The sequence below is a fragment of the Lampetra fluviatilis genome, chromosome 50 (genome assembly GCF_964198595.1).
Source record: "Lampetra fluviatilis chromosome 50, kcLamFluv1.1, whole genome shotgun sequence".
NCBI lineage: Eukaryota > Metazoa > Chordata > Hyperoartia > Petromyzontiformes > Petromyzontidae > Lampetra > Lampetra fluviatilis.
Window position 1 is genome coordinate 240,232 of NC_136324.1, and position 20,290 is coordinate 260,521.

The 20,290-nt window shown below is 45.6% G+C and overlaps 1 protein-coding gene across 5 annotated transcripts in view; it reads left to right on the forward strand.

Moving 5' to 3' along the window:
* The window catches only part of PDXK (pyridoxal kinase), a 67,664-nt gene that overhangs the window by 45,466 nt on the left and 1,908 nt on the right, over positions 1-20,290 (forward strand). For all 5 annotated transcript variants that reach the window (XM_078878158.1, XM_078878159.1, XM_078878160.1 and 2 more), the window contains 8 exons: positions 9,911-10,015; positions 11,829-11,912; positions 14,486-14,532; positions 15,621-15,706; positions 16,346-16,391; positions 17,601-17,712; positions 18,176-18,312; positions 19,950-20,016. In XM_078878158.1, the coding sequence (XP_078734284.1) occupies positions 9,911-10,015; positions 11,829-11,912; positions 14,486-14,532; positions 15,621-15,706; positions 16,346-16,391; positions 17,601-17,712; positions 18,176-18,312; positions 19,950-20,016 (684 nt within the window). The remainder of the gene's footprint in view (positions 1-9,910; positions 10,016-11,828; positions 11,913-14,485; positions 14,533-15,620; positions 15,707-16,345; positions 16,392-17,600; positions 17,713-18,175; positions 18,313-19,949; positions 20,017-20,290) is intronic.

The following is a 20,290-nucleotide window of genomic DNA, read 5'->3' on the forward strand; positions in this document are numbered from 1 at the left end:
GGCAAATTAGTGTTAATATGGACTGGAAATAACTGTGACTGATGCCATCGTCAATGACACTGCTGTATGACTAAATTAAATGTATTTGCAATTCTAAAACCTCACACATCATGAATATCAACAACAGCCATTACGTTTCCACTGCTGAATGAAGGCCCCTTCCCCATGTCATCATCCTCATGGTAAAGTACATGTGAAATAAGCTAACATTTTGAGCTGAGGTGGGGGGAGTGGTGGCACATTGGTTAGTGAACTAACCGATAAGCCCTGCGACTTGAGATACATTTCCATCCCATGGCCAACATGAGTGGTGAGTGACATCTGAACTCGTCACGGGGGCACCCCTTCACTAATCCACAGTATCCTACATGACGAAGTATGGTCAAACTCATGTCATCGCCAACATGGATGGGGGTGGGGGGCATTCATCCAGCAGTGCACTGACAAAGCATCGTAGATTATTTCCTGAACAACAGAATATTTTGACATAGTATGAAGAATGTTGCACTTGTACTGTTTTAATTATTTTTTTGTTATTATCTCTTAATAGAAAGAGGAGGGCCATTGGCCAGAACACGAGCTCACCCATGGCTGGTCGGTTCAGGTGGATGGTGTTGTATCGGAGCACTTGCCCTTTGCAATGTATTTGTGTGAAATGTAATTGTGAATGGATTTTTTAATATTGACATTTGATTTTGCACACGTTATTTAATAAGTATCATTGCTATAAGCAGGAGAGAGAGCCCACTGAGACTGCTGGGTATCCTTTCAGCTACAGAAGGCCTCGTTTACAAACGCTTGCCTTTAATTTGTGTTTGGGTTCAACCGCGTGTTGTTCGGCACGATGTCCGACGTTTCGCTGCACGTGCTGTGAGCTCCAAGAAATTAATTCAGCTGCTCAATATATTTTCTGTGACGAGCCATCATTTATGCATGAAAGCGCTGGATAAAATATTTAGTTAAACTGATGCGTACACACTCAACATATGACACTATTAATAATAATAAAAAAATTGATACGGCTCCTTACGCTGGGGGGGGGGGGGGGGTTCAAAGCGCTTTTATACGGGACACATTAGAGGACTTAACCATGAACATGTGGATGGCATTAAAAAAATGTCGATTTAAAGCTTTCGTGACTGCAGGGATTCATATTCTTGGTTCTTTCGGTAAAGTCACGTAGAAGGGAAATAATAAAAATAAAACATAATATCTTATTATGTCCCTTCTACGTGGCATTAATTTTTTTTCTTATTTCTTACATGTGCGCGTATGTCCGGCCAGCAAAGGGTCTCGGCCCACGCGGGGGCGTGTGTGGGGAAGCGCAGCAGAGTGGGGCTCCGTTTGTGTTCAGCGCAGATAAGCCGCGAATCATCGATGCGGAGCTTGCGGGCACGAGCGATCGATGCTGCGCGTCATTTGCAGCCCCCGCTGCCGCCTCCGGCCTTTTCACCACCCCCGCCCCCATCACTCCCCCCACCTCCATCACTCCCCCCACCTCAACTCACCCCCCCCACCTCAACTCACCCCCCCACCTCAACTCACCCCCCCACCTCCCACCCCCTGGACCCCCCCACCAAGCCGTGCCCACCGCCCCTGGTGTGGCGGGGAGAGCTCTCACGGCCAGCCGCCCCGTCGCCGTCCCTCCTCGCGCCCACCTCCACTCCCTCCCTCCCCCGACCCCCGTCGGCACATCCCGGTGATCGTTCTTGTCGCTCAGCTGATTCCTTGTAACGGGAAGTCATTCATATTAATGAGGTATGCTGAGGGCGGCGGGGGGGGATTTAAGAAAGATGAACACAGTTAGGTGTAAGAAACACAATGGGCGGTTTGCGATCAAATCGTTTTCAGAGATGGACATTTTAAGTGCCATTCGTCGTATTTCCATTAAGAAGTTGTAGAAATGACACGACTTGGGTAACGGTGCTGCCCTGGAATTGCTCGCTCATGCCACTGCTGGTGGAAGGGCCTCCAATAGGAGAGGAGAGTACTTGACCTAGAGTGTATCCACCATGGCTGATGGCGATGATGATGATGATGATCTATAATAATATTCTTCACCTTACAGTTGTCCCTACCGGCTGCTCGTTCTTGGTGTTGGGGGTACCAACAATTACAATTTAGCTTCCTTCCCTTGAGATTTTCATTGGCCACAAGGGTATTCATAAAAAAAGATTATTTTTACCACTGAACTATTTAGCTGCTTTTCAGAAGCGAGCTGGCCAACAATGATAGCTCCGTGAAGTGGCTTATCACGTGGAAGTGTACAGCAGCCACATACTCTTAATGCGTGATGTCGATTCTTAATGTGGAGGGGAAAAGCTGATAACCTGGCGAAAGATCCACATAGCAGGCAAGGTCGTTAACATCTCGCCACCGTGGATCCACACGTCGGTCCTGGCGGCCCAAGTAGCATTGCTCAGGGCGGAGGCATTGTTCAGCTCTCTGACACAGCAATCCCCCCCTGAGCCACCCAACCACGCCAGAGGAAATCATGGAAATAATGGTTTCCAAATAGCCAAGTGGGTTGATTCAGCTCATTATGATAGAAAACACAAAAATGATTGTGTATAATGTGCTATGTCTTTAATTTTATTTTTAACTAGTGTGTGGTCTGCCGAGCTGTGGCCCACTAAGAGATGTGGCACTTCGAGATATACAGAGGTAGAAATGACAGAGCTGTGGATAAGAGATACAGATTAGTGACACGAGAGAGACAACCCTGACGGAGATGAGAGAGCTGTGGACAAGAGATCCATATCAGCGGTCACGTGTGCCGACGTTATGAAGCTACGACACCACGTGACGTCATAAAGTCCTCACGAATGTCAATGCGTAATGTTGCCCGCCAGCACAGACAATCTATATTAGTATTATGTGGCCAGAGAATACAGCTGAAGAACCCTGTATTAGAATATTCTAATAATATGTATACAGTTTATTTTAAAAAATGCCATTAAATTAGCTGGGTAAATGCATTTTAGCAAGGGAGACATAGTTTATAATAAACCCTTGCATACATTTCCTTTATCCCAGCAAACCCTCTTCAAACTCTAATAATGACGGTATGTTTTATAATAGTGTCGTCCTGCATGAAAATCGCATTGCACAATTGTTGAGGAAGCACAGACAATCTGGAAAGCAGCCAAGAATTTAGCCGGCGCCAAACAATTGTCCAAGCTCTGCGGTCCTCTCGCATCTGTTAGGATGTTTTTCATCTTAATGGATACACATGGAGAGAACCCGACAGATGGAAATAGATGAGGAATGCTGCACAGATTATTTTCCAGAACATCGCATTTCATTAATGAGACACCCAGGGTTACGTTACAGTTGGAATGATTGCTGAAGAGATATGTAATCTATTCTAGATTTGAAGCTTTCGTGACTGCAAGGATTCATACTCTTAGTTCTTTCGGTGAAGTCACGTAGGTAAAAAATGAAATTAAAATAAATAAAAATCTAACTAATAAATCACGACGTTTCGGAGGCAACACAAGACGGTCCCACCTGATGACGGAGACTTGTGTTGCCTCCGAAACGTCGTGATTTTTTGTTTGATTTTTATTAATTTTAATTTCATTTTTTTCCTACGTGACTTTACCGATATGTAATCTAGCGGAAAGCATGGTCCTGCTGGTTGGACAAAGTCTGTGGGATTAAAAATTTTCAGTGTTTAATCAATTTGTGTTTGGTTCCTCCTCTGTTCTTAGAAAATGTACATAGTATAGTATATGCATATCGTGTGACCCAACAAAAAATGCAAGGTAAGTTTGTCCTCGAACAGAATGTGCCAAAATTACTATTATTGTAAAATGCTGGTGATGTATTTTTTTTTAAATTCAACTCCAAAGAAAAAGAGAAACACAAGGGCAAATCATTATCCACTGCAGCGCGTATAAAGATGAAAGAGTATTCTTAGGTTTTTTCGGTAAAGTTACGTAGGTAAAAAATGTAAATTAATAAAAGTAAAAGTAAAAATTTTTATTTAGTTTTATTTTACTTTTATTAATTTACATTTTTTTACCTACGTGACTTTATCGAAAAAACCCAAGAATATGAATCCTTGCAGTCACGAAAGCTTAAAATCTAGAAAGATGAAAGAGAATGCACATATGCCGTGCGGTAATTTCCTTTGACAGATTCCTTTCTCTGAACACATTGACATTCATTTCGTGGGCATTGCTCATTGAAAGCCGCGTTTTACAAATGTCACATTGTACGTAATTATAGATTTAGGTCGCGGCTGACATCCGCTTATAATGCGCCCCACGATTGATCGTTATAATTTGATTTTCTTGCTTATAAATTCTCGGCGTAACGGCAGGTCGTGTAAATGAAACACAGTTACAGCCAGCTGGGCCTTCAACCCCACCCACCGCCGGATGTGCCGGTGCGTTGTAGCGACTGATTGCTGTTGTTGCTCCATCTCTAATTGATTTCTCCCCCCTCCCCCGCTGCCCCTTAACCCATTACGGTTACTTTGTAATTGTTACCATCGTTGAGAGAGAGGTTCAAAGATTTCGGAACCCATTCCCGACGTTTCCGTGAACCTGTCACAATCTTGCCACGGAAGAGCATAGCGGATGAATGTGTGAACTAGAGATGATCACGACAGTGACTGCAGGAATTCGTGTTCTTTGGTTCTTTCGTTCTTTCGGTAAAGTCGCGTAGATAGAAAAAGAATGATAAAAAAGAAAGTGAATTAAAAATAATAAAATAAAAATAATAAACAAAAAAACACTAATGTAGACTGTAGCCTGGTTATTCATTTCGGTGAGTGTACTGGCAGTCTATAATGTAGACTGTAGCAATGGTTATTAAACTGAGTGAGCGTACTGGCAGTCTATAATGGAGACTGTAGCCTAGCTTTTAAGCTGGTGAGCGCATTGGCAGTCTATGATGTAGACTGTAGCCTGGTTGTTAACCTGAGTGAGCGGACTGTTATTCTATAATCTAGACTTATTCTTGGTTCTTTCAGGAATTTAAATATAATTAAAATACAATAAAAATATAATAAAACTACGACGTTTCAATCGCAACACAAGCGGTCATCATCAGGAAAAGGGGGGTTAGTCTCTAAAGGCAAACTGTTTATAAAGGTTTAGAGATGGGCGTAGCCCAAGTGTGTCAGCAGCATGGGCGGGCCAGCTAATGTTAATGTAGGAATAATAACGAGAGTGATTGTGAAGAACACCCATGGTGTGTGCTGTTATCGAAACAAGGTTTTAGTCCACGAACCTAGAACCGGAATGCAAGCGTGAACTCCGCTCGCGCCACCCTTCCTTGGCACCAGCAGTCGCAGTGTGTGCGTTTAAACAAATGCGGCCCGTCAATTTGAGCCGGAAAGCCAATAGGCTAAAGTACAGGGGTGTCCGTAAAGGTATTTTATCATCCATTTTTTAATAATTATAATGACACTGTAGTTTGAACTTGCTCAATAAAACTACACGCACACACGCACTTGGTATGGTGAAGGTTTTATCTACAAGTTTTACCCCCTCTAAACCTTCATGTACCCACCGTGGCATTCGAGATATGAGAGTCTCAGATGTTCAGCAACATCTTGTCTATGATAGATTCGAATGCTTAAATATTTTCAGTAAAAAAAAAAACCCCATAAGTATGTAAGGAATATGTTGTCAGCATTTCATCTGCACATTTCAAACTGATGTCTGATCATAATTCTTTCAGATAGGAAGATACTTTTATAGATGCCCTGCTCTGCAATAGTTCCTAATGCATTCTGCATCTCATTACTTGTGATACTGACAGCATAAATGTTCTAAAATGTGGGAAAAGGTCAAAGAAAAAAGGTCAATACACTTTCAATTGGAAACATAATTGCAATACCATCATGTTTAAAGTAGTAGCCCTTCAGATCAGATAGAGAGGGCAGCTAGAATAGTACTGTTGTTATATCTCTTCTCAAGGTGGGCTCGTGGACAAAGGCAGGCAGTACGTCTGGCTGGCTGAGAGGGCAAAAATATCAAACTTGTCTCATTCAGCCGTTCCACTAATCACCAGTCTTTAGCCTCTGATGTGGTGTTTGTATTGGCCATTGTAGTGATTCAATGGTGGTGGTGCATGCCTGTAATCCAGCACCTGATGCAAGGGTAGGTGGATCACTGCACAAATGTTGTGATACTCTCTCCCCATGGATGTCGAGGAGCCATACCCAGGAGAAGACAGTACAGCGAATGTGTACACACTCCGTTCCCTCTGTATGGGATAGTGTTGCCTCTCCGCACGCGTGGGTTTTCTCCACGTGTCCCTGTTTCCTCCCACATGTTTAATATATATATAGGACCGCAGAGCTTGGACAATAGTTGGTGCTGGCTCGTCGCTTAGCTGCCTTTCTTTGTGTCTGGTGTTCCGCGTGCCTCTGAGCCATGCTCCGTCTTGGAGAGTGAGTGAATACTGTGTAACGTGTTACAAGTTTACATTATTATTGTTGTCGTTATGTCAAGGTAGAATGCCAAAAACAGCACTTCTGTTTCTTTGTTTGCGTTCGCTGCTGTTAAGCATTCCTGAATGAAGCTTCTCCCAATTCGTTTCACCTCGACGTATTTACGCAGCCTCGTGCATCGCATGCGTCAGTGTGGTGCATTTAAATGAGCTTTCACCACTAGACAGCGTAGACACGCGGACAATTTGAAAACGTTTAAATTGCTCCATTGAGACGGCTGCGTGGGATTTAATCGAGCACTAATTACCAAAGCAGGTTGTAATGGGCGGATCCTACTGCTTCTTAACCGCCGGAGAGATTGTGTGAGTTCAAGATCATTTAAGAGTCTTGTTTTCTGAACGGAGCCAGGCTGATTCTTCGGCCCTTGCAATTTAAGACTTCGATTGCTAAGGTCCCTGGCATATGAATGTGAAATTTTCCCTGCTGACTTGGGACCAAGAGTGGAAATAACAAAGCCCAATGCTAATTCCAGCGGTGGTAATGTTGGCATTCATGAAGACCACAATACAGCCTGACATTGTTAACAAGTGCTTCATGAGTGGAGTGATCGGTACAGTGGTCCATGTGCTTCACTGCGAACCTGGTCATCCGAGTTTGATTCCTTGCCATGGCTATCATCAGTGGCGAGTGATATCCGAATCAGTCCTCTCCTTCAGCTGCCCACACTGACCAACGTGGCGAAGTATGGTTAACAACAAACACACCCCTCATAACCCACGTCGCTCAGGGACGCCTTCCATCGATGGCTCCAGGATGGGTGTAATTCATTTTATTCTAATGGATTTTTGTTCATGTTTAGGCTCCGCATAGGAATTCTATGAGCTCCCTGTGCGTGTGACTTTTGGTATTAGCTCGGGGTAATTATACAGTAACACGCCGAGGAATTCGGCCAATTTAACAGCAGCTCGGATTTAGTGTGAGATAATGGATTATTGACATCGCTCAGGATAACATCGACTCTCAGGTCACCGAGTGCTTTCTTAATAATTAGCGGGGAGTCACTTGATTGCAAATGCATTTTACGAGTACGCAGGTCAAGCAAGTAACGATATACATTGTAGAGCACTTTCTGTCAATCCACTGCTGGATGAAATCCCACCCCCACATCGCCGTGCTGGTCGTTGGGGTCATTGGGCCCGTAACCTGGCCACCACGTTGGGGCAGTGCGCGTCGGTCAATGCGGGGAGCATAGATGCGGGAGAATAGACAAACAGTACAACAGTTGGTGTTGCTGCATGGCCCTTCTGCTGCCCACAACACAGCCCCCATATATGTGCGTGTGTGTTTACAATTAAATGTATCTACGGAGATTTGTGTCGGCGTGTTGGACCCCAGAGCGTTCTGCGGAGGTACAACACCTGACCCCCCCCCACTCACTGCGTGGTGTCTGTGCACCGGGGGAAGTTCTTCTTGAAGTTCGGCCAGTGGACGGCGACATGGACTTGAAAAAAAAGCAGTTTTTATTGAGGTGAAAAAATTATCTTCCTGTAGAAGACAGTACAGCAAGTAGATTTCCGATGCACCATATCTGCCGGTGGTCTGTTAAAAAAATGTTTGTTGCTAACCACTTCGCTTTCTTTCCTCTTACACTGAAAATACATTCCTGTTTTAGAACCGATTCTTACACTCACGATGCATGAATCTGTCTAATTCTGGGTGTGATCATTGTGTTTCAATGTGCACTTATTTAATATATGATCATGTCACGTGATCCCTGCGGCCACTAGAGGCGCAACGATGCCCCCCCCCCCAGTGTTAAAGACGAAAATAATTTCCTAAATAATATCGTGACTCCCTATATCATGATGATCCATCGAATCGTGAGAGAGATTAATCATCTTGCCTCGTTGGTAACAAGTCCGATGTTGGTAGCTGCATACGGAGTTGTTATTGTAACTGCGACTGTTAAACCTGTGCCTGAATCGAACCCTCACCACTGTGATCATTCAAGTATAATGTAAGTTAAAATTTTGCCAGATGGTGCTGTGGTCAGTCGTCTGAGTAATAAATCCTGACTTAAAACCAGCCCATTTGGGAAGTCTCTCTAGGCTCATGAAAGAAAATTCAGCAGCAACACGGCAGTGAAATGTCATTTATAAAAAAACAACGTGGATCATTTAACATATAGATTTCAGTCCCTTTATACATCCACAACTGGATGAATGTCTTACCATGCCTTGTTGTCAATAAGGCAAACGTCCACTATAAAGCTTGAAACGGAAATTAAGAAATAATTTGCACGTAATTTTAAGCATCCTATTTCAAATCCCTGTTGAAGATAAACCCAGCCACTCAGCTGTCTGGGGTCAATAAAGTAAGTAAGTACCACGTTTTGGGAAGTCAATGTCATTAACATGCATTGCCGTGTTAGAGAAGAACGTAGAGTTTGCTAGAGGCAGTGTCGAGGCGTTGGGGAGGCACTGTGTTGATGAGGATTGATGAGGATTGTGGAGATGTCGCTTCAGTTTGCGTTTGGAAACCACTGCCAATGCAGTCTCCTGCAAGAAACACTTAACCCAAAATAGAAACATCTCTTATAGTGTAGATACTTATACTGTATGTATGTTTAACTTCTTTCGTACCGTACATAGCCAACCATGCTAATTGGAGGTGCGGGGGAAGGACAACAAACTAAACACAAAAAGCAGCTCTAAAGAAATGAGTTTTCAATCGAGACTACGTGTGCGGCCTCGGCTGTATCACACAAGTTGAACCTTCGTAATGAGGTAAAGGCTTACAATACAGAGCGAATACTGTATTTTAGCTAGGGCTGCCAAACCTCGAGTTTAAACCTTGCTCGACACTATCCGTTCCATGAATCCGGATTTCAAAAGTCAGATTGGTTTTGGCACTTTTTCACTCTGAGGTGTACACAAAAACACGGAAGGGGGCACGCTTTACAAAACCGGACTCTACTGGTCCACTGTTTTCCCACTTCATACAACAATTCTGCTCTTAAACATTGATTGATAAGTCCAGCAGCTGTTGTAATTAAGGAGGCCTCAAGGTTATGCCGCATGTCCACAAAATAAGAGCTGTTCCTTTTTTGGGGGGTGTGGGAGGGTTATTCCCCTTAAGTTTACTTTGGTGATGTCTTTCGTGTGTACGAGTGTGAGTGTGTGGGGAGCGGTTGTGTCGCTGTTTTCGCACTGTGCTACCAACCTCGTGATCCAGTTTCGATTCCCGCTCCGTCAACACCAGCGACGATTATTTGAACTGGTCCTCGGCCTTCCCTAGTTTGACTCGGCTTCAAATGAGTACCTGGTGCAGTGTGTAACCATCGCCACTGGGGAGAAAAAGGCGGCCAGGCGTTTTGTTGGCCACCCACCCCTTCGCATGGTGTGCCGGCCTTCATAGGTGCTCGCTAACAGCAATTGACCCAACAGTCTGTTCAGGCTTTACGGGGGGATCTTTGTTTTGTGTGCGTGTGTACGTGTGCAGGTTACGCTCACTGGCGTGGCCAAGTCCTCAAGTCCGACGAGCTCAAGGAACTGTACCAGGGCCTCCGGCTCAACGATATCACGCGCTATGACTATGTTCTCACCGGTGGGTCCGCTCGCCGGCTGCGCTACGGTGGCGAGATGTTAACTGCCTCGCCTGGTATAGAGGAGACCCTGACGCCTGTATATGTTCTCCCCGTGGTCACGTGGATTTTTCTCCAGGTCCATCGGTTTTTCCCACCACATTTAGAAACATGCCTTTAGAGTATTTGTCTGCTATACATTTCCACATAATAAGCCACTTTATTGAGCTATCATTTGTGGCCAGCTCACTTCTTCAATACCACCGCAAAAATCTGGAGACAATATTCTTGCTCCAATACGTGACTTTGGTCCCCGACTCACAAGGTGCTATGGTGTTGTCGTTTGTAGCCGTTTCTTTTTCGTGACAGCAACTGGGGTTTGCTGCCCCGCAGTACCCTCGCTTCCACCAAATCACATGGCCACTTTAATGAGCTCTGAAATGCTTAGCGACACCTTGCCCTAAAAAAATCTGGTTGTCAGTACCCTTAGTGATACCGCAGTTATCTGCAATGATCTGCAGTGGTGTTGATCTGAACTTTGCCCGACATGCTCTGCTTCACTACGTTCGGTGCAATGCACAATTGTCAGCAGAATATCGCCCCTTGCCATCGCAGTCAGCATTCTGTAAGTGAGATGGGGGCCGTCTTGGTCCCACACAGCACTGAAATGTTTACGTGAGCAATTAAATTACCCATTTTTATTGTTGTATAACCCGTTGGATTCTCCATGGTGCTCCGGCTGCCACGCCTCCTTCGATAATTAAACGGAGGTGTAAAGTGAGACTCGTAAGGGAAAAGCCCTGCTTGAGACGTGTTCAGGGATGATTTAAACTGTGGCACCAGCAGTTTATTTAAAGGTTATGTAACCGCCACACACAGGCTGCACCGCTGGGATCGTGTTATTTTACTTGAACCAAATCCCAAGGTGGCTCAGGCCAGAGCGCTGAACCATCAGCCTGACATTCTGGGTCAACACGTGGGTTTCAGCTTTCTGTAATTAAACTTTATTCTCAAGTGTAACGAGTTAATGCGCTCACCCCCCCCTCCCGGTCCCTGATGTTTGTGCAAAAATTCGGGTTTTCACTTCCTTTGGCTAAATTCTAGCTCGGCTAATTACAAATGTCTCTTTGGCTCTCATGCGACGAGCGATCTCATAGCAGAGTGTATGAGAGTGGTCAACACCTCTTGTCGTGTGGATATTACCTCCTACCGCTGCCATTCTCTCATACACGGTCTGCACTGCTCGGCGAGATTTCCGATGGGATTCTTCGTATAATATCATGCCGTTTGCGCAGTTGCAATAAATCGTGGGAAAATTTTTCAAAACTTAAACGATAACTGAATCCCGCTCTTACAGGTTCTGGTTCTCTCTCGTGAAATTAAACTCAAAGCTTTTGCAGTGACATCAAACTCGCAGCAGTGGCTTTTGGCTCGCCATCGAGCAAAGATGGTCACTGCATCGCACACTTTCAGATGCTCTTCTGCGACTGTCTGGAATGCTCTTCCAATATTCGGAAGCCACTGGAGCTGTACACTTTGAAGTCGTCTAGCTTAACAAACTAATTTCTTTAGAGCTGCTTTTTGTGTTTCGTTTGTTGTCCTTCCCCCGCACCTCCGATTAGCATGATTGGCTACATACGGTGTGAAAGAAGTTCAACATACATCTGTAACATTTCCTTGTTTCACTTTATGCTGTCATAAAGGCTGTGCTTTAAATGTATGTGTAAATATGCATTCTATTTATTGCTTCTCAAAGTGTTGGCTCAACATCCAGGAATGCTGGTGGCTTCTCGAGAGCTTTGTGAGACTTGTCGGTGTGCGTCGGGTTTTTGACAGGCTACACAGCTGACAAATCCTTCCTGGAACAGCTGGTGGGCATCGTGAAGGATTTAAAAAAACAGAACCCCAAAGTAATTTACGGTAAGCGAAATAGCTTTGTTGCCAAGTAAAACCTTGCTTCCACATTTATGCATTTTCTCCATTCCCCCCCTTTTGAGAGATCAAAGGTGCACTCTGATTCACCAGCCCAAGGAAACCCTGCTGCATCATGGGACCTCCCTTGCCAGTATCAAAATATATTGACCCTTTCTGGCAATAAATCAGGTGTTAAGATGTTAAAACACCAAACTGAAACCTTTTGCAAGGAATCATGTCTGCATTAACCACATATAGTTGTGGTGAACATGCAAAAAAAACACATGCTCTGATATTATATGCAGTGTCTTTGCAACTGATTGGTCCACACCATTTCGTGAGTCAAGTCCCATGCTGAAATTTGTACTCCCTTCCGTTAATGTGGCGCAAGGCTGTCGTGAAGGTGCTGTTTCACACGTGGGGTTAGTCTCACCAGTAGGGGGCAGCGTTGCTATACAGCAGGAGCCACAAAGCCATGAATGGCCCGTTTTGAATGTTCCTCCTCAAGGTGTCGCGATCCATCGCCCTTAGCCAGGCCTCCTGGATAGGAGGTGATTAGCACCAAGAGGTCCGGTATCAGGTAATAATCACCTTCGATTCGCACGGTTGGCTACTTACGGTGCAAAATAATTTAAACATCGGCATATCCACGTTGAGCACGTTATTTGTGAGTAACTTCTCAAATTCGGCTAATTTGTGACTGACACAATTTATAAACATCGGTCTAAAATGTAAAACATGTTTCGGACCTTCTGGGTTCACCCAAATGTGTCGAAAGGAATTTAATATTCTAAGCGGATGTCCATAAGGTCCAAAATATCAGCTTAATAATCCAGCACGTTTCATGAAGCAGCGAGAATAACCTGGCTAATACCCATTTTTTCCAACTCTGCTCTTAGGCAGCAACATATCTTATTTTATAAATAGTGTACACATGAGGGAAGTGTTCCTGATTTTTGGGTTAATAAAAAAATCCGAAAATCACACGTATATATATTTGGATGCCTCGAAAATATATATATTTTTTTATTGTTGATCGAAACTATGACATCGTGGGAGGTGACGTCACATTTGCACTTTTCCTGCTCGATATGCACGAAGATACGTGAAATTACTACATGATGTACATCATCCAAATATTCCAACAAATGGGAAATCTAAATTCAATTTTATTTACCTGAAATTCATTCCAATGCAAACGCGCATGCACACAGTGCAATACTTTTCAGCTCACTGCTACCACTTGTTGGTGGGTTACGGAAGTTCCACTGAGCGATATTATAAATATATTTGTGACTTAAACAATCTGTCACCCCCTTTTTTTTTTTACAAATGCTGTTGTTAATCTACATGATGCGCAGTGTGGAAGCTGGACTGCAACTTGAGTTGCTGGTCCCACAGGACTCTGTCTGCAACTTTTGATGAAATCAGATTTTAAACGGCCCCTTCCCGAATCCTTTTTCTGAGCTCTAATTGCAGGAGTCTTTCTGTTTTATCGATCGTGTTTTGTGATGCCTCACCACAACTACAAGAGCACATTTTGCCATCGATGAGCTTTTAAGGAGCAGACTAGCATTTGTGGCATATGCCAACAGCAGTAAAAAAAGATTGATTAACACCTGTCAACTTGCACAAATGCAACAATGCAAGACTCACTATGAGACCTCCTTTACCAGTGGCAAAATATAGTGCTAGGTTTTTACCCTTTCAACTGGTACAAAAACTGACACCTTTATACAAGGCATCATGTTTGCAAAAACCACAACACAAGCAGTCAAAATGCAAACAAAAAGAAACAACTCTGATATGACAGTGCATATCATTATCATTATCAGAGTTGTTTCTTTTTGTTTGCAATTTGACTGCTTGTGTTGTGGTTATTGCAAACATGATGCCTTGTATAAGGGTGTCAGTTTTTGTACCCGTTGAAAGGGTAAAAATCTATCACAATGCAAGACTCGCCACAGTCATAATTAACCACACGTACACTTTACAAATGGACTCGATATGTAAAGTGTAAATGTTGTGAACATTAGCTCCTTCAGAGTAGAGGTAGGACAGAGAGTTGGAACTGGATTGCACTGGGTTTTGCACTCTTTGGTTGTGCCTTAATGTTTCAACCTTTAATTAGCGTCTCATTAATCAAACCTTGCAGTTGTCATTTTATTTAATTGCCAAATGTGTTTTATGAATGGTTCTTACACACGTGTGTGTGCACGCTTGCGTACACACGTGTGTGTGTGTGTGCAGGCGTGTTGTTGAACGACAGCGCAGTAGTTATCACAGTGCACTATGAACCTGGCGGCACGAGTTCAATTCCCACTCACGGCCAACAATCGGTGACGAATATCTGAACCGATGCTGGGCCTCCCCTAGGTCAACTCGGACTTAAATGAGTACCTGGTGCAGTGGGTATAAAACATCAGTACTGGGGAGACAAAGTTGGCCGGGTGTGGTTCTGGCCACGTGGCTTCCTCGCGCTGCATGCCGGATTTCGTCGGTGCACTTGCCCAAACCAACAGCCGACACGGGAGATCTTTGTCTTTATCTTTGTGTTCGAACTTGCTTTTGCATTGCAGTCTGCGACCCAGTCCTGGGGGACAAGTGGAATGGCGAGGGATCTATGGTGAGGCTGGGGCACATCTCTCCCGCGACGCGCCCGGCTAGTTTTAAGTAAAACGATCGTCCGCGTTGCCATCTGTCCACCGAGCCGCGACAATTTGCGCGTCCAGCTGCGCCGTTACTGTTCCACAGCCGCCTGCCGTGGCGGCTCGTTTGCTTTTACTCCGGGACCAATTCAGCAAACATTCGTTTTTTTGGCGTGCGCTGCGCCACCCACCCGTTTCAATGGGGCGGCGCAATAACTGCACGCTGATTTACGAACGAACTGAGCGGCCGAATGCGCGGTGCCTCTTTCACCATAATGTGGCTCGGGTCGTAAGTGCGGAAAGATCTATACGTCGATCATAGTAATGTTCATGGGAGGTGTGTTATCACTCTTGATGGTTTCCAGCCTGCGTGTACCCCTTTTTCTGAATGATTTATAATCATTCGTAGACAGTGTTATTGTTGCAATACACATCGTCATTGGTGCTATTACAATGCTTGCTTTCATCATAATTCTCTGGGTTACTTGATTCAAAACTTTGGACCATATAGTAAACCGCTGTATTCTGCGCTCATTTCATGAAGGAGTTCCAAAATTACACGAACCATCTCCTGAAGCCCTCTCGTGGTTAGCAGACCTCGACATTGGCATTAGCTTCTTTAACATATTGCTGCCTTATTCAAGAACGTAATGGATGCGAGTCCGTACTGCTTTTGCTGTCCGGCACGTGCGCCATATTTCGCCCCACGTCCTATGGGAGCTTTTTATGGAAGTGTTTCCAACACCGATTCGGTTCCTGGGACCTCGCCTAGTTGACCCAGCCCTCGACGAGTGCCTGAGGCAGTGTGTGAATGTCGGCACGGGAAACACAGGCGAGCGGGTGTGACGCTGGCCACACCGTATGCATGTACGTTGAACTTCTTTCGCACCGTACGTAGTCAACTGTGCTAATCGGGGGGGGGGGGGGGTATGGGAGCCACCACACCCATCGTGTGCCTCGCCGGCCTTCATAGGTGCTGCTCGCAAACAGCGCTTGCACTGACAAATGGCTTTGTGCCGGGGGGGGGGGGTCTTTGTTGTTGTGTGTGTACTTTCGTGCGACGCAGTACGTTCCGGAGGAGCTGCTTCCTGTCTACCGAGACCAAGTGGTTCCTCTCGCCGACATCATAACCCCCAACCAGTTTGAGGCCGAGTGCGCACTGCATCCACGCCTTTGCCATGGTCGCTTTCCCTGCCGAACTCGTTTGTGTTCTTACATTTCTCCCCTATACATTTCCTGTATGACAAAACCATATATATAATGACTATAAACTAGCTGAGTTTTATTCAGTTCTGGACTTTAATGGGAAATGGTTTTTTTTTGCGACGGATTATCTTAGTGTAATAATGCATCTGCTTGGAATCGTTCATCGATCCGGGTCGAATTGTGCGCGAAAGCATCTCTTTTCTTGGTTTATGCAAATTACTTGATAATTATATAATACTGTTACTTGTAGGCTTGTAAAGTGAATGTACAAACGACAGAGATAAATTTACGAAAAAACTATGCACGCCAAATGGTAAAAGCAACCCAGAATGAATAAATTCTCGAATCAAATGACAACCACATCTCCACAATTATCTGAACCACCTGGGAGATTAATCAAAACGTATGTAATTGTTCAAAAAATGAAAAAAAATGTTTCGTTATTAATAACCAAAATGTGTTCATTTCTATGAAATCCTTCACGTGTCCATTTTAGTCAAATTTCCCTGAGCTTAGGTTATTGTTTCTTGACACTGAACCTAAAACACGGAAACACGGCTGACGAGAACGTGTCTCTCTGTGCAGGCTCCTAACAGGAAGGACTTTAAACACCGAGAAGGAAGCTCTGGAGGTATTTCAACGTCTCACGAAACATCACAACTCGTGGGGTGGTGGAGTGTCTTAAAACACGTGCCAATGCCGGTTCTGGCCAAGTGGCGCGTTTCAGAGCACCCGTGTCACATCCACATGCTCCCTTTTCATCATCAATCCCAGTCAGGCGTCGGCTCGGCCTATGATGATCATGCCGGCGTTGATAAAATAAATACCGATCTAGGAAATATTTCAAAGTGTCAGACATAGAAATCTGACCATTCCAGATCTGAGCTGGAGAATGGATGGGGCAGCACAGTCCACCTGAACGATGCAGTGTCCTGACATTCCGTGCTCGTCGTGTCGGTGTGTGTGGCGCGCGAGGAGTGTGATTTAGTGGTAATTAAGCCTGGCATAAGCACCGTGGTGACGTCACCGCCACCTAGTGGCGAATGGTGGTTGTTGTGTGAGGAGTGACGCTCACAACAATAAGTCGAGCGCCGGGTGGCTAAAACACAGCAAGTTGGCACAGTAGGGGGCACAGGTCGTGCATCGGCCAGTCATCTTAGTCGGTCAACCCATGGCACCTGGGTTTGTCCGGTGACCTGCCAGCGGGTGTTTGACACTTCACGTGACCTTAATGTACACATAGCCTGGCACAAGTGTCGTGGTGACGTCACCACCACTTAGTGTCGAATATCTGAGCTGGTCCTGTGCCTCCCCTAGCTTGACTCGGCCTCAAATAAGTGCCCGGTTCGGTGTGTAAAATCATCGCCACTGGGGAAACAAAGGCGGCCGGGCGTGGTGCTGGCCACCACCCCCTTATAGGCCGAGCCGGCCTTCATAGGTGCTCGCTAACAGCACTTACCCCAAAAGTCTATTAAGGCGAAACGTGGGATCTTTGTTTTTGTACACCCCCGCCTTGTGAATATCTGGATGCATTTGCCAAATAATGACTGTCAGTTTATTCCGTGTCTCAACATGTTACACAATCTAGATTGAAAACTAATTTCTTCAGAACTGATTTTTGGTGTCCTTTCCCTGCACCTCCGATTAGTATGGTTGGCTATGTACAGTGGAAAAGAAGTTCAACATACGTACGTTACGTAGGACTACAAACCAAGCGTAATTTCCATTGGGGACAATCCCTCACACGGGTAGAGAACGGTGTGGCTTCCGCAGTTTACACAGCCGGTACCCCTGGACTCACACGGTGAATAACGCAGGTGGCATGCGGTTTTGCCGTTAGGTCATGGAGGTCCTGCACGCCATGGGGCCCCACACGGTGCTCATCACGAGCTCCGACTTCATTCCCAGCTGCGAAAACGACCTCCTCATCGTGCTGGGAAGCCGCATCACCCGTGAGGATGGCGCGCACGTCGCACGATCATCTAGAGAGAGGCCTGCACGCACACGTGCTCCCAGTAACGGAAGTTCCGTACGCTTCCACGGCAGCGTTTACCAACTTGACGATTTGCCATGTGGCTTGTTGTAATCCCGTCACGTGTGGACCTGTGTGGTTAGCGCTACGCTGCGCTATGAACTCAGGCGACCGGAGTTCGATTCCTGCTAATGGCCAACACCGGTGAGGATTTTCTGAATCGGTCCTGGGCCTCCCCTAGGTCGACTGAGCTTCAATTGAGTACCCAGTGCGGTGTGTAAACATCGCCACCGGGGAAACAAAAGCGGTCAGGCGTGGTGCTGGCCACCCCACCCCCTCATGTGCCGTGCCGGCCTTTATAGGTGCTCGCTAACAGCATGTTCCCCAACAGTCTGTGAAGGCCATGTGGGGGATCTTTAGTCTTGGTGTGTGTGATAACGCAGGCAAACCGGACGGTACCAACAGCAAGGAGAAAATCCGACTGGAAATCCCGAAACTCGACGCGGTGTTTGTTGGAACCGGGGACCTGTTTGCAGCCATGCTCCTTGCGTGGATCCACCACCACCCTGACAACTTCAAGGTGACGCGGCCGTGGGGACAACAAAGAAGCGTTTCCTCTCCGCGGCCCTTGCATGAGTAATCCGTACATTGTGCAAGCAGATGTGACCTACGTTACTTCCTGTGGATGTGACATGTCAGCTTTTTGCGATCAATATTGCGAATTGTTTTGTTAAATGTATTGTACACCCACCTCCACCCGACACAGCCAATTAGTAAGGTTGTCACGTGAACATAATGCGGCAATTAGTTACTACTTCAGCATACTGATTGTGTGTTAGACATCGTAGATTGATGAACTTAAAGACCTTGGTAAAAGTACAGCACTTGAATTAACACACCTCGCCAATCTCCGTGTGATATATGGAATTATCCCACCACAATTCTCTCCATCGGTAGTGGGGAAGCAGCCTGTGTCTCTCTACGTGCGCCACCCTCTTTTGGTAGGCCACGCTGCCAGGATTCGAAGATGTCCGCTCCAAATTCCCGATCCTGTTTTGGAAGCCGAATGAATGAGACCTTTAAGTTGGCCACACATGATGGACTCCAGCATGTGTGCGGAAACTTACACCAAGCCTCTCCCTCACTTGGACACTGGCCCACGATCCCACCACCGAGGTCGTGCCACTTCGTAGCAGTAACGGGCATCTTGTTAGAAAGCACGACACGTCTCATTCACCCGAGATCCATTTGAAACCAGACTAAACTTTTTGTTTTACCAGGTAAGGCCCACTGAACTCTATAGCGATATGGCCACAAATTATAGCTCGGCGAAGTGGGTTATCATGTGCAAATTTATAGCAGCCAAATACTCTAAATGCATGTTTCTAAATGTTGATTAAACCGGAGGACCCAGAGAAAAATCCACGCGACCACGGGGAGAACATGCAAACTCCATATATATAGGCATCATGATCGGAACCCACGACCTCCTGTATACAAGGCGAGGTAGTTAACATCTCGCCACCACGGCGCTCTCAAGACCACCCCCCCCGTGCCCCACCAAATCCTGCTGTGGTGGCCGGTTGGGCATGAGGCGCAGCTGGCAATCCAGTAAGTGGGAAGTGAGGATTGGCGGTTCATGCTGAGATGGAGCCTTGATGAGATGACCGATGTTTGACCTCGCCATGAGGGGTTTTCAGATTGTTTCCGCCTGTTGTTTGGCGTGATGCCCGACTTGTTACTCCTCGTGATCGGAGATTCCATTCAGGTCATATGATGAACAGATCGGGGTATTTTGGTCTACTTACAAATTTAAGTAGGTATTTACCTGTGATAATGTAGACATTTGTGTATGTATGTTGAACTTCTTTCGCACAGTACCAAGGCAACCATGCTAATCGGAGGTGCAAGGGATGGACAACAAACTAAACGCAAAAAGCATTTTGTGTGCATGCGCTTGGCATAAAACAAATATCGATTGTAGTGCAGCGTTATCAGCATCGGGAAGACAATGGCGGCCTAGGCGTGGTGGTTTTCAAAGGATAGAGCACTCGGCACGTGGAGCGAAACGTCAGACATCGCGCTGCACAACACGCGGCACAACCCGGAAACAAACGTGGGAGCTGTCCGGCACAAGCGCGACAACAACCCACGTGTTGGCAGTGCGTGACCCTCGCCTCGTGTAAATTACACGCCGTTGTTTGTTTGTGTCCACAGCTGGCCTGTGAAAAAGCCGTGTCGGCTATGTCGCACGTTTTGAAAAGGACCCTGTCTTGCGCTCAAGGTACGCTCAACCACAAGAACACTTAAAGAGCCAAGCGCCATTGCTAAACATTTAATTGCACTTTAATCCTGTACATAAACATTATTTATCGAAAATGAAAGTAAAAATTCGTATTGAATAAGAAATTCTTTGCATATTTCTGGAAGTGCTTATATGTCTGTCTCTTTGTAAACAGAGTTCACTGGGATTTTTATGAAGTCCTGCATTTGTACACAAATTGATTGTTGTGCCGCTGAAATTACTACAAGTTAAAATAAATGTCACATTGTGTCTC